Genomic DNA, 15324 nt, shown 5'->3' with positions numbered 1-15324 from the left:
TTTATCTCCGCCCACTTTCTCTCCAAAACCTAGTACATAGTCTACAGCAGGTGTGATATATGGTTCCGACAGTCGGGATCCCGAGAGTCATTAGCCCGACGTCAGGATCCTGACTGGCCGGACTCAGACAGCATGGCGAGTGCAACAAAACCCCTTGCGGGCTCGCTGCGCTTGCCACACTGCGGGCACGGTGGCTCGCTTAGCTTACCACCTATTCTATTCTCCCTCTATGGGGGTCGTGGACCCCCACAAGGGAGAATTGCCAGCGGCCGTCGGGAACCCGGCTGTCGGTGTTTTAACAGTCGGGATCCCGACGTCGGGTAAATGACTGTCGGAATCAAGACTGTTGGAACCCCGTCCGGCACCCTCTACAGCCTTAACCCCTTCCCGACATTTGACGTACATGTACGTCATGGCCGGGATGTACTTCCCGACACATGACGTACATGTACGTCATGACTTCAAAGTGCCACCGCGTCTACAGACGCGGTGACAGAGGGACGATGTCTGCTGTCCCTGACAGCAGACATCCTCCCTCATTGCCCAGGGGGGGCAGCGATGCCCCCCGTCATGGGCGATCGCTGCGATTGGCTGTTCAAACGTGAGCAGCCAAAAACAGCGTTTTAATGTGTGATGTGTAAAATTTAGACTCTGCTGCCCCCTAGTGTCCAAAAAAATTAAAGGAGCTTGAAATAATGATTTAAAAATAAAGTTTAGATATGGTCTATGTTAGTTATTAACTATTTTGAGTGGTATGATTATTTGTCTCACAAGCAGAAAATTTTACATTTTGCAAATAGCTAAATGTTCCATTTTTTTTACGACATTTTGGTATTTTTCACAAAAAAATATAAATAAACTGTATCGACCAAAATTTACCACTAATTTAAAGTACAATGTGTCACGGGAAAACAATCTCAAAATCACTGGGATAAGTAAAAGCAAAAAAAGTTATCCCCACTTAAGTGATACATGTCAGATTTGAAAAAAAGGCCTCTGTCAGGAAGGCAAAAACATGCTGCGTCGGGAAGGGGTTAATATGCTTTTCCCAAATGTTTACTGGACAGTAATTCTGCTTACAAACGGTTATGCCGAAGTGATGGATTTGTGTGGACGGTAAATCCCCACAATTATAATATAAGCGTAAAAGAAACCAAAATGAAAACACAACATGAACCAGCTCTGAACCATAAGCAGATTTTATGAAAGCTCCAAATGGCACATTTTATACACATCTTACTATACAAAAATGTATAATATACACTTTTACATGTCTAAATGGAAAAAAACAAAATAACATAAAAAGGGCGATTATTACAGGGGATTTATTATCAGGTATTTAGCTTCATTAGATAAAACACGACCATTTACACACGCACACACACAAAAAAAACCAAAAAAATTTTCATTACCAAAAATAAAATCTTATAAAAAGATATTCTGCCCAGAAGTTGGGAATTTTATTATCTGTACAAACACACCTAACAAAATTAGATGAATGCTTCCATGTGTTTCACGGATGGTGTACGCGGTTTAAACGATTCTTTAATAACTGGCTTTAATGGATAGATGTGGAAAAAATGTATGGTAGGAATTCTCACTGAGGAAATAAAAATATGCAACAACCAGATAGAAAATGCTGGGTGGGCGTACAATGGCCTGGCAGTCCTGGATTTACCCATCAGTTTAGGATGTCTGAGGAGTTTTGATTCACATATTTGGGGCTGAGAACCTGTAAGCACATGCCGCAATGGCAGCCATTTTGTATCACTGGGCCAATATTAGCCTAATAATTCTCTAGCAACTAACACTACCGTTAGGGGGGGTGCCTGCAGTGGCGGGCTCCATCAGAATAGGGCGTGCGAGCGTCTCATGCACCCCCTTCTGTCAGCTGGCTCATGGCACACACCGATTCCCCTGCATGGGTCATAGGTCGACCTTATGACCCCATGGGTCAAAGGGTGGACACTATGAAGGTCAACCACTTAAGGTTGACATGGCCGGAAGATTAACAATGGAAAGGTCAGTCAAAACGACATGCGGTTTTCATCTATTTTTTCCCAGAATTTCAGCGCAAGTCGACATGGAGACCATATCAGAGTACCGCTGCGCTTGCCATGCTGCGGGAACACTATTATATTCTCCCTCTAGTCCCTATTGGATGGCGGGGTATAAAATACCACCTTTGGGAACAAAAAAAAAAATGTGAAAAACGCATGTTGACCAATTTCATGTGTCAACCTTAGCCCTGTCCAGCTTTAGTGGTCAACCTAGTGTAGATCAACTTTCAAAGTGTCGACTTAGGGACCGTATTCCACAGAGCTTCATGAACAATAGTTAAATCGTTCAGTACATGTCTCCGTGGAGCTTACAATCTACAGTATATTACCACATATATAGGGGTAATTTTGTTGGACATTAATTAGCCCACCACTATATTTGTGAATTGTGGTGGGGAAACCGGAGTACCCGCAGGAAACCCACTAAAAAAAACGAGACGACTATACAAACTGCACAGTTAGGGCAATGGCAGCCATAATGTATGAGGACACATCTACATTTGCCTCTGTGATCTTATTGAATCCTGGTGATTTGATAGGCTGCATCAATGAACACACCTTTTTTTTCTGCAGGGTGGCCCAGATCCGCAGACCTTGAGAAAGGTACGGATTTCACAAAAGTGGCTGGATGGGGGGGGGGGGGGGGAGAATATTGGAAGACATATACGGATACTGGGTCACCGGACAACGTGGCTGCTGATGCTATGCGGGGCTACGGTTAAAACTTAAAAACTATTAACAAAGTATTTTTTTTAGCATTAGTAATGGGTGAAAGGTGAAACATGTTATTCTGTGTGTGGCTTTTGTTAAATAAAACAAAAACTATAGCCCAGTAGCTTTGTTTAAACAGACAAAGAGAACCGAAGGCACGAGAACGATATAACCATATACATATGTTTGGCTAGATACTAGCAGCGGCATTTGGCTTAAGGTCTTAATCTTATGCTATGAAAAATGTTATGCGTCAATTAGAATGTAACATGTGCTATTATTGTCTTAAATGAAGAAAATAAAACATGCAAAGATACTGTGTATTGTTGCTTCACCCCTCTTTGAACAGTGTTTATTGGCATGATCAGATTTGAGATAAAATTTTAAATAATTAGCAAATTAATGTAAACAAATACTTAAATAAGGTTTTCCATAGGCCGCCTTCCAATACCGATAAGGACACTCCCGTTCTCTTATTTCAGCAGCCAAATGGGTGTGGCCTATGGATTGGAGGCGTGGCCGTGGAGAATTAGGGAAATCGCTGCATAGAATTGGCTGTGTAACCGGTTGCCTTGTATTGGAGTTATGTGGCAAAACGTCCAGCAGCCAATCACAATGCATCACCATTGTGCTCTGGAAAATGTGACCGTTTGTCAACTCTCCCTGTACACCTTCTGGTTGACCTGGAACATGTGACCTGCTGGGTAGTCTGGAAACTGTAAATGTTATGTGCAGCCAATAAGCGCGGATACTACAGGGCATCGACTCCTAAGGGGTACAATGCTCCGCCCAGCAAAACTTTGGCCGGTTGAAACCAGGTACATCAGCTATTCTATCTGATGATAGTACAGAAGTGTTTTCTTGGCAAGAAAAAGGCTTTCTTAATATTATATAAATATGCTCTAGAGTCCATCACAGCTCTCAATTATTTCGATCACTACAGATGCGCCCTCATACATCTAGCCACCAAGGTGCAAAACAACCCTCCTCGTCATGCCATGTCACAGAGTAACTTGGCGGCAGTGAGTGTTTTTGCATGTGACTATTGCAATGTATAATATTTGCAATACCATGGGAATAGGACACATTCTGCTGATAAAACTGATATACTCAAATATTCAAATACAAATAAAACACATTGTAACGGAAAAAGTTGCAAAAACATTCGGCACTACCGAGTCACACAGAAGTCAAACGTTATAAGTAACGCGATTTGTAGGGCACGGTAGATGTATGTAGACACATTTTTAAATGGCGCTGTTCTACTTCTGTCCATAGATTACAGTTATGTTTCAATCGTACAAGGCAGTTACTTATTTTTAATAAGTGTGGGGGGCTGCGGCTAATTGGATATACCCTTACAATTTTGTATGATAAATAGTATCTGAATATATATCCTACAGGGCACTTGTAGATAAAAATAAAACCTTGGTTTATTTCAGTTATTTTGTCCTTCTTTTTAGAACAGCTAAGATCAAGAAATGCTATTAAATAGTTCTGTAGAGGCACACAAATTACTATCATTAGGATTCAGTAAATGTCTGATAAAGCTTTTACCTTAGCAATGAGGGAGAGATCTGTACAGGATTGTCACCAGGGTCACTGTTCTTACAGAAAAGTGTACAAAAATAAGACTCCAACTTTTGTTGGCAATTTAAAGACCACAGCAAGGTCAACGCGGGGGGACTTAAATGTAAAACATGGCCAATCAAATGCCATTTTACCCAAATTACTAGCCAGCATCACTCCCCCCACTTATGGTAATACTATGACCTTTAAATTGCCACTGTTTTATGCTACATTATTACGTGAGTGGAGTCATATCTAAAATATCCATACAAATTCACTCTGAGAAAACAAACAAAAATATATATATAGAAATTAACATTTTGTTGAAAATAATATTTTACATAAACATTTTCTTTCTGCTTAACAAAATAAATTAAATATACATGGCTTTAGTTTAAAATCTATATAGAATTACACGTTTTCTATAGACACAAAATTGCTTTATAAAGTCTGTATCATTATAGTAATGATTATAAGGCATCATTGGAAGCCACTGAAATGTTATTGCTTGTATCGACTGTAAAATGCTGTTTTTTTTAAAAAGAATACGCCATTTAGGTAGACAATGACCACATGGTTTGGCTTAGCGGTTCAGTTAAGTTAGACTAGATCAGAGGGTCTTGCTGGTGGTTTATCTTCTATCTAAGAATAATGACAGTAGCTGGGAAGACATTAGACTTCAATAGGTGGATTCAGTATTGAATCCCGGCGGTCGGGATCCCGGCGTTCAGAATCCCGACGCCGGAATCCAGACAGCCAAAATGCCAACAAGGGGGGGACGTGGATCGCCCCCCCTTGCGGGCTCGCTGCGCTCGCCACGCAGCGGGCCCGGTGCCTCGCTACGCTCGGCACACTAATTTATTCTCCCTCCAGGGGTGTCGTGGACACCCCAGGAGGGAGAAAGTGTCGGCATTTCGGCGGTCGGGATTCCGGCGTCGGGATTCTGAACGCCGGGATCCCGACCGCCGGGATTTTAACTGCATCCCCAATAGGTAGGGTGTCTGGCCAGAATGGTTCTGCGATAGCATGATCACTTGAAGGAGGCATTTTAAAAAGACTAAAGATATTGTCCATCGCTCAGAAGTGCCCATCTTAAATCTAACGCAATGGTCTACTCTCTACATGCAAAGCCTCCTACCGATTCCTCCTGACTGGTCTAAACCTCTCAGATGCCCAAACCTTGACCAGACAGTCAAAAAAAAAAAGGCACCAGTGTGACAAACGAACTAGCGAGCGACCCTTGAGCGTTAGAACAGTGACCGATTTAGGTCCCACTCTTGCAGAAACACTGTGCTTCCTTTTTTTCTTTTTTTTTTTTTATCTCCCCTCCAAAAAAAATAAAACCAATAAAATATAAACAAACAAACAAAAAGCAACATTGTCCCCGATTACAGAGATAATTTTATCCTTCATGATTCCATTTCTGAGTTGATCAATGGCGTTGGGTCAACGGCAACCTTCCGCTACCCATGTCTACTGGCAGTGTGCGCTGATCCAGGCAGTCTGTTTTTGAGGTACCGCTGAGGAAACGAGTTCTCCTTTACGTACGACTGTTAACACTGATAGTGGATGTGTTGGTGCTGGTGAACTTTGCCTTCTACATGAGAGTGCGTATGAGTGTGGATATCTGTGTAAATCTTTGGGTACATTTTTGACACAACTCCGTTGGCCATTAGAGGTCCTTGGGGAAGTAAATGTTGCTGTTGCGCAACGTACTCCTCATAGTTTATGGAGGAGATGCAGTCTTTGTCCACCATAGGTGGTATGCAAACCCTCGGCTGCGGCCTGTGGACAGCCGTTGCCGTGGGAGGGGAGCAAGGCCTCTTCTTGGTCTGGCAAAGCCACAAGAGAATTGTCCCGAATATAAAAACGGCTCCGGCTGGTACACCGATGATCACCGGCCATGGAAGACTGCTGGACGATCCGCTCACAGGTGCAATCGGAGGCTTTGGATCTGTAAGATGCAGGAGAATAGGGGAAAGGGACAGAGAAAAAAAAAAAAACACGGATAGAGATGATTAAAACCAGAAATGAACAATGAGAAACAGATGTCAAGCAAAGCTACGGACTACTATTTGCACTACGGTTTTCTGATAACAAAACATCTGCCAAGTAGCAACGTGCTCAGCCAACAAACAGAGCCTTCTTGTAGGTGTCTCATTAAGGTCCTAAAGGACAAACAAACAGTTTGCTTTTGTTCGGAGCAGATCCCTGAGGTTCTGTTTTATTTTCTCTTGCCTCAATGTAGCAAGAATAAACCTCCCGTCGGCAACATGTGGTTTCAAAATACCGTCGCTCAGCAGTGAGCCTAGCTGCCTAGCACAGCCTAGGAACGAAATGTGGTTAATTGTCTCTAATACCCTCCTCGGATGTCAACGAGCCAGAAGCTGAGACTGCGAGGTCCAGTTGCGCGTATCTGCTCATGCCAGATTCCTCTCTGCCAGACAACGTGATGTTCATCCAGCGCTTTCCACTTAATAGCCGTCATTTTCTGGGACAATTTAGAGCGCTCTGGAGAATATCTAGTTCATGGTATTACAGAGCGCACTGGTCCGTTGTTTACACGGTTTTGCTCCAAATAATGGATCGATCTCAAACTATTCAGCTGTCCTGCTTAATTCGGGGTCATGGAAATTAAACAGAAAGCCAACCAGAGTGTACCTATCAGTTTGTAGAAGTTACTACTAGAAAGAACATAGGCCCCGATTCTAATTGACTCGGTGAGCTGTGAAGCTCGCACCTTCCCGAGTCCTTATGACGCCTCTCCGTTGGATACCGCCCCCCCCCCGCCGTGTTATGAAGACACATCCCCCTCGCCGACCCTCAAATGATTTTTCCCAGGACTCGCAAATATAAGTCAGTGGATACTGACTTATGGTCAGTGGAGACTTGCGAGTCAACCAGAATGACCCCCTCAGTGTATTCAGAGTGGAAACATGTGTGCAACTCCACTGCACCATGACATCACTTGTGAAACTAGCCATCCTCACCGTAGGCATGCATTTGCCAGAGCCCGATACTTTGTGCAAGAGACCTATCCGAAACCGGACAGAGAGCTGCATCCGCATAACTGAGCAGCTTGCAATTCCCTCTACAAGCCCACGAAACACACTCAGAACAACGTGGCAGCGAAAGGACATATGACTGAGGTGCATATGACTCTAACCGACATAGGTGCGTACAAGCTGCAATGGAGCATGTGCAGTGCTAATAATTACCTATCCATCTGCAATTGTGAACCAGACCCACAATGACCAATGTGAGCAGCGAGACCGAGCGGTAGACCATTTCCTGCATGATGGCAGGCTGTATGAAGACACACAGGCCGCTAGCAGAATTTGCTGCCATCTCCAAGACATCAATCTTTACCAATCTGATTGTGTCACATAAACTAATATATTCAAGTGGACTGGTCATCTACGCATAGTGGAACCAATGCTCAGCCTATCAATTTACCAGGAACTAGTAACATCACTGAAGCATGAGCAACAAAATGACCAATCCAATACAAAATGGTCGCTTTATATTTCTTGAGTTTGCATGAGTTTACGCAGTTCATGCTCACCTGGTAACACCGTCAGAAACGCACTCTTGAAACTGTATCCCATTGTGTTGGCACCAAGGCAAATGTACATCCCGGCATCCTCTTCTTTGGCCCGTGTTATGATAAGTTTATTCAAGTAGGAGCCATCAGGCCGAGACCAGACGTCTCCAGTTGGGAGAACAATAAATTTCTGTCCACCGACGTCAATGGTGGAATTGTACTTATTCTCTAAACCGTACTCTACTCTCTTTAACCACTGGATCACTGGCTTCACGTCGCTGCGGACCTTACACTGGAAAGACGTGGTGCCGCCAAAGTCCACCGTTGTGTTGACAGGATGATTACCCGTCAGGATCGGCTTAGATCTTGTTCTCTCTGAGGAAAAGGGAAACAAAATAAAAATCAATGCGGTCGTCAAGTAACAGCATAGTGGTCATCGCTTTACGTCTCCTTGGAAGTGAATAGAGCCATGATTAAGAGTACAGCAACGATGATCGGTCATTGGGCCTGATTCAAACCAGATCGCTCATCTGGCCACTGCCCAGATGGAAAGAAAACCTGTCAGTCATACGGTGGGGGAATTGCCATTATGATCCATACACTTTTTCTATTGCTGTTCCCCCAAATGCGTACGGTAAGTATAATCGCTCCATCTGCACATCAGCGATCAGCCCTGAATCAGGCCCATTGTCTTTCTTGTAGATATTATTGGACAATTTTCTAAAAGGTTTGCTATCTTGTAATTCGGCCTAAGCTCAATGGATATTTTATTATGAAGCCTGCTCCTAATCATACCTAGGGGTACACTTATGAATGCTTCTAAAAATGAAAAGTGCTGTTGCCAAGAGCAACAAATCAGATTCTAGCGATTATTTATCCATTGCATCTTAGAAAATGAGAGAAAGAATCTGATTGGTCGCTTTTTACTTTTAGAAGCTTTAGTAAATGTACCTACCGGTGTGCAGTACCACACTGTAATTTTACTGAAATATAAAAAAAAAATTACAAATTCACCTTAACTTTGGTATGAGCTATTAAAAATAGCAATAAGAAATAATAAATATTTTTTCTCCCCATGGTGAGTATGAGGTATTAAAAATAAGAAAAAAAATAAAAATAAACCCCCCAAAAAACATGGTGATTATGAGGTAATAAAAATAATAACAACAAAAAAATACAACATTTTTCCCATGGTGAGCATGAGGTATTAATAAATTATAATAATAAAAAAAATATAATAATAAATAAAATAAACAGGAAGACAGGGCTTAAAATGTCTTCACCAAAGTTAAACAATAGCGGGATAGTGAGGTAGAAAAAAAAAAAGTGTGGTAGGAGACATGAACCAGAACTATTATATCGCCAATGGTGAGTGTTTCCACACTTCATAAAACTATTCTTTTTTTATTGGCTGCCTTTTGTTATTTTGATATATCTAATATTACTGTATTTTAGACTACTAAAGCCCTCGTCTGGACCCAGCCAAGAAGGGTCCAGACGAGCAGTCTCGTTGCACATACAAGCCGCTAGGAACGACAGTGCAGCTTGTGTTTTCCCTGGTTTGGGATTTTTTTTCCCCCTCGGTTTCGATACAGTGAAAATGCCAAATCTGACATTAGGATGAGGTTTGATTCATTTTCCTGTCTGTGCTCCTGGTTTTAGTGTAAACACGTGTTTTTTGTGTCTCTACACAGCTGATTCCTGATCGTTAGCAGATGTCTCCTAGGTTTCCTCTTGTGAGCACCAGACTTGCTGGCTCATGTGCTTCTCATTTTTGATACGGGAGAGGAAAATACTCGCTAGGCCAGCGCCGGTACTTACGGATAACTTCCAATTTGTACGTCGCGTTGATTTGTCCCACTCTGTTGAACACTTGGCACGTGTATTTCCCGCTGTCCTCCGGCTTGAGGCTCTTGAGGTTGAGCGTCCATTTCTTCTTCTTGTTCTCCCCAATCTCCTGATTAGTCAGGGGCTTGTTGTCTTTTAGCCACGTGATCTCTGGCCGTGGATTCCCGCTGGCGATGCACTTCAGCCGGACAGAGCTGCCCACGGGACGGGCTATGACTCTCTTACGCATTTTCGCTGGCTGGGTAAACCGAGGTCGGGCTGTGAAAAAGAAAGTGAATTACATTACACATAGCCCAATATTGAAATAGAAGCCATTGGCAACGTTAAGATAAACCCCCGTCCATGGTCCAACAAGAAGACATATTTTTGACCTGCCGATGTACTAGTTACATTATGCATTTTTTCTCAAGATCTACAAATAAAGTGATGGTTTAATGCCTAAGGGACTCCAGATCCACCAGAAGTTTTAAACAGTGTTTCCCAAATATAAACCTCTGAGAAACCCTAACAGGTCATGTTTTCCTGATCTCCTCGCAGTATCACAAGTGCAATAATCAGTACCATGTGCAAAGGTGTTCGATCGTTATGCATACAGATATAGCCACACTTATTGCTGCTCCGCCATTCGCCATACAACAGCATGGTGAAAAGGTGCGCACCAGTCGCTGCGGTTGTGCGCCTACTTCGTATGTTGCAGCGTTGCGATTCCATGCTGTGGGAGCCACTTGCTGCACCAAGAGGGCACTAGCAGCCATACGGCATCAACAATGAGTGCAGCTATATCTGTACATCTGTGCTCCTAAGGAAAACATTCACTGTTGGGTTCCCTGCGGACTGGAGTTAGAAGATCCGGTACTTATGTAATATCTGGGCGCCCGATTTTTTGATTGTATGCCTTAACTTAAGGCATACAATCAGATGCGATGGACCCGATTTTTTTCGGAAAAATCGGGTCGATCGCATCGCATGCAACCAAAACACATGCGATGGATGCGATTTTTACATTGGATTCAATGTTAAATGGTCCCTGAGACCCGATTTTACATTGGGTCCAATTTTAAATGCCCCCTAGACCCCATTTTTTATTGTATACCCACCCTGTTCATACCCCCACTATCCAAGTGGGCATGGAGTTGATTTTATATAGTGTGGCGAGCGTAGTGAGCCACTGAGCCCGAAGCATCGCGAGCGCAGCGTGCCCCGCGAGGGGACGCGGATTACTTAACATGTATTCTGCGTGCGCTCGCCACGCTTCGGGCTCGGTGGCTCGCCTGACTATATAGAATCAACTCCACTATATAACATCAACTCCATGCCCACTTGGATAGTGGGGGTATGAACAGGGTGGGTATACAATAAAAAATGGGGTCTGGGGGGCATTTAACATTGGACCCAATGTAAAATCGGGTCTCAGGGACCATTTAACATTGAATCCAATGTAAAAATCGCGTCCAATTGGGCGCCCAGATAACACATAAGTACCGAAGATCCTACTATGCAATCTGTGGAGCTCCAGCTCCAGTTAGAATGCCCTGTGGCAGGACATGCTGGCATGTGTAGTTCACCAGCAGCTGTGCCACATGTTGCCTACCCTTGCTATAGAATAATATTGGTAACAAAATGAATTTGTTAAATTGAATTTTTTTAAATTGGCTTGTATTCAGATAGAGGGGAAAAGAGACTTCCACCGTCCCGTAACCTGTAGACTTAGGTCTATAAATATGGGCATTGCCAACACTATGGGGCCCATTTAGCAACACATTTTAGCTATTTAAAACTCATTGCGTAAGATAAATGGTGCTTCAGCCAACCATCTCCCAACTGTCATTTTTCAGACCCATGACAGGAGCTGATCGGCAACAGCACAATGTATCATATGCAATGAGTTTTAAATTGCTAAACCCCATTGACAAAAAAGGGCCCCTATATACTTTATCAAGACAATAGAAATATAGGACACTGTGGGGTAGATGTATGAAGCAGTGATAACGGAGAAGTGCTAAAATGCCTGGTACTTTATCACCGGCCAATCAGCTCCTGACTTAAGTTACAGGCTGGGTTTAAAAAGGGACAGCCAGGAGCTGATTGGCCGGTGATAAAGTACCAGGCACTTTATCACTTCTCCTCCCTTATCACTGCTTCATACATCTACCCCTCTTTTATCGACTGATATATATAGGGTGAAATGAGAAGATAGGTGCCAACTTACCCCACTGCTTGTTGGAAAACTCTTCTAAATCCGGATTATGCCCCTCCGGAGGCTGGTTGGGTTTCCCCGCACTGGCATCATCTGCAAAACAGAAGATACAAAATGCATTGTTACATTTACCATCATAGATACAAATAATCACTGGGGGACACTGGTGTGCTCTGTATTCAGCGGTCCCTGCAACAGATGGATACAGTTATACCATAGGCACGGACTAGGGGTAGCGGCACAACGAATAACATAAGCCTGTATACAGCAGCCTATGCTAGCACCCAGCCTGTTTCAATCATTTTTCATGGATTTCAAGCACATTACTAAATGCATCATCCCATTACATCTCGGTATATGAGTAATGCGAATACAGAAATATCTCCTTATCTTTATTAGCTGCTAAAGCTATGTGTATATAAGTTATCGAGATGGATGATGCAACAGAGCAGCTGGTGCAGCCAACAGTGATCACTAACTATCAGTAAAGCGAAGCAAAGCAGGCACGGTGTATTACGGTTACAGTATTGGGCGGCGGAAACCAAAGCTTTTATTCTAAAGGAAAAATAAATAATATAGCCCTACAACAAGGGCAGAGGGTGTGGCCATTGCGAGACAGGGAGTGGCCACATGCAAGGGGTGAGGCCACTGTGAGACAGGGTGTGGCCACACTGCAAAGGGTGCAGGCCTTTGAAGCGTTAGGATGAGACTTACCTCACTGCCATCACCCACTCACCCTCAAATCAGCAATGGATAAGTTTGAAATGGAGGGATTTAGCCATAAGGGTGTGACAACATGTTATAGGTCATGTTTTCACTACATCACACACACTGGCTGTCCAATGACATTTGGATTTTTGGCATTTGCCCTGTGCCAATGCTATTACCACCTGCAAAAGCAAGTGCTGCTACTGCCTTGCTTGATATACATACATACATACATACATATATATATATCCACTAGGTGATTCATCGCGCCCTACGGGCGCTCTTCACACCGTCGTAAGGGGCTGCGCCCCCTTAATTTGTGAACATTTGTATATGAGAAATATGGTTAGAATTGTATGAAAGATGCCCCGTATTGCAACTTAGGTGTCCGCGAATCGCGGGAGGGGGGGTCGCGGAGGGTGCCGCGAATTGCAGGAGGGGGAGTCGCGGGGGGTGCCGCGAATTGCAGGAGGGGGGGGTTGTGGGGGGGTGGATGCTGCGAATCGCGGGAGGGGAGGGATTGCAGAGAATCGCGGGAGGGGGGTCGCGGGGTGGGTTGCCGCAAATCGCGGGAGGGGGGTTACGGGGCGGGGGTTGCGGCGAATCATGGTAGGGGGGGTCGCGGGGATGTGCCGTGAATCACGGGAGGGGGGGTCACGGGGTGGGGTGCAGAGAATCGCGGGGGGGTGTGTGTGTGCCGTGAATCGCGGGAGTGGGGGTTGCGGGGGGTGGGGGGTGTGACGCGAATCGCCACAAGAAAAAATCAACACAGAAAGGTCAACACATGTAAATGTTGACATAAGTGTGGCACTTCATTGGTGTCCATGTCGACACATGAGAATGAATATGAAAACATTAAAAAAATGAAAAAAAAAACTTCAAAAACTCATGTCAACCTTTTTCATTGTCGACCATAGCCATGTCAGTGTTTTCCATGTGCAATTTAATTCTGGAGCTGCCGCTAATCACGGGGGGTGCCGCGAATTGCGGGAGGGGGGGGTCACGGGGTTGGGTGCCGCGAATCGCGGGAGGGCGGGGTTCACAGGGGTTCCGGTGGGGGGTTGCCGCGAATTGCGGGAGGTGGGGGGTCACGGGGGATGCCGCGAATCGCGGGAGGGGGGTTTGCGGGGGGGTGTGACGCGAATCGCCACAAGAAAAATTCAACACAGAAAGGTCAACACATGTAAATGTTGACATAAGTGTGCCACTTCATTGGTGTCCATGTTGACACATGACAATGAATATGAAAACATTCAAAAAATGAAATAAATCTTCAAAAACTCATGTCAACCTTTTTCATTGTCGACCATAGCCGTGCCAGTGTTTTGCATGTGCCATTTAATCCTGGGGCTGCCGCGAATCGCGGGGGGTGCCGCGATATGCGGGAGGGGGGGTTGTGGGGGGTGGGTGCCGCGAATCGCGGGAGAGGGGGGTTCATGGGGGTTCCGGTGGGGGGTTGCCGCGAATTGCGGGAGGGGGGGGGTCGCGGGGGGGTGCCGGGGTGCCGCGAATCGCCGGAGGGGGGGTTGCGGGGGGTGTGACGCGAATCGCCACAAGAAAAAAATCAACACAGAAAGGTCAACACATGTAAATGTTGACATAAGTGTGGCACTTCATTGGTGTCCATGTCGACACATGAGAATGAATATGAAAATATTCAAAAAATGACAAAAAAACTTCAAAAACTCATGTCAACCTTTTTCATTGTCGACCATAGCCATGTCAGTGTTTTCCATGTGCAATTCAATTCTGGAGCTGCCGCGAATCACGGGGGGGTGCCGCGAATTGCGGGAGGGGGGGTCGCGGGGGTGGGTGCCGCGAATCGCGGGAGGGCGGGGTTCACAGGGGTTCCGGTGGGTGTTGCCGCGAATTGCGGGAGGTGGGGGGTCATGGGGGGTGCCGCGAATCGCGGGAGGGGGGGTTGCGGGGGGTGTGACGCGAATCGCCACAAGAAAAAATCAACACAGAAAGGTCAACACATGTAAATGTTGACATAAGTGTGCCACTTCATTGGTGTCCATGTCGACACATGACAATGAATATGAAAAAATTTAAAATAAATCTTCAAAAACTCATGTCAACCTTTTTCATTGTCGACCATAGCCATGTCAGTGTTTTGCATGTGCCATTTAATCCTGGGGCTGCTGCGAATTGCGGGGGGGGGGGTGCCGCGAATCGCAGGGGGGGGGGTGCCGCCAATCGTGCAAGGGGGGGTCGCGGGGGGGGTTCTTTTTGCCGCAAATCGCGGGAGGGGGGCGCTCACCTGGTGGCTGTGGAGTAGCAGTGCTGGGCAACATGGGAAGGCAGTGGGTGTCTGGCACTGTCTGTGGGCTCACTGGGCTGGTTCTCTGTCACATACCTCCCAACATGACCCTCTCCAGGAGGGACACAATGCTCTGTTTCTAGACTTCCCCTTAATGTATGATTGCCATCACCTGTTTTAAACAGGTTAATTTCTCAGAAAGGTGTTCAGCACAGATGAAGGCAATCACACATTAAGAGGAAAGTCCAGGAACAGAGCGTTATAGACACAGACACCCACTTTGAGTGACAGATGTAGCCAAATATATAGGAGATGTGACTGGCATTTCCCACCATCACTTGATTGACTGCCAGCTCTTTGATGTTCGCTGCAATTCTTGAAATGTTTTTCATCCTTTGAAGATGTAACTTTCCCCTTGTTATCC

General features: G+C 45.0%; 1 protein-coding gene across 2 annotated transcripts in view; it reads right to left on the bottom strand.

Moving 5' to 3' along the window:
• Nucleotides 1-5332: 5332 nt before the first annotated feature.
• Nucleotides 5333-15324, bottom strand: part of FGFRL1 (fibroblast growth factor receptor like 1) — a 107126-nt gene continuing 97134 nt past the window's right edge. For both annotated transcript variants that reach the window (XM_083147754.1, XM_083147843.1), the window contains exons 4-7: nt 11942-12022; nt 9706-9990; nt 7906-8259; nt 5333-6294 (exon numbers count right to left, since the gene is read on the bottom strand). In XM_083147754.1, coding sequence (XP_083003880.1) covers nt 5894-6294; nt 7906-8259; nt 9706-9990; nt 11942-12022 — 1121 coding nt within the window. In that variant the 3' untranslated portion in view covers nt 5333-5893. The remainder of the gene's footprint in view (nt 6295-7905; nt 8260-9705; nt 9991-11941; nt 12023-15324) is intronic.

The sequence above is a fragment of the Crinia signifera genome, chromosome 1, assembly GCF_055691185.1.
Source record: "Crinia signifera chromosome 1, ASM5569118v1, whole genome shotgun sequence".
Taxonomy (NCBI): Eukaryota; Metazoa; Chordata; class Amphibia; order Anura; family Myobatrachidae; genus Crinia; species Crinia signifera.
Note: the sequence above shows the minus strand (reverse complement) of the source record. Positions and strands in the feature narration are given on the sequence as shown.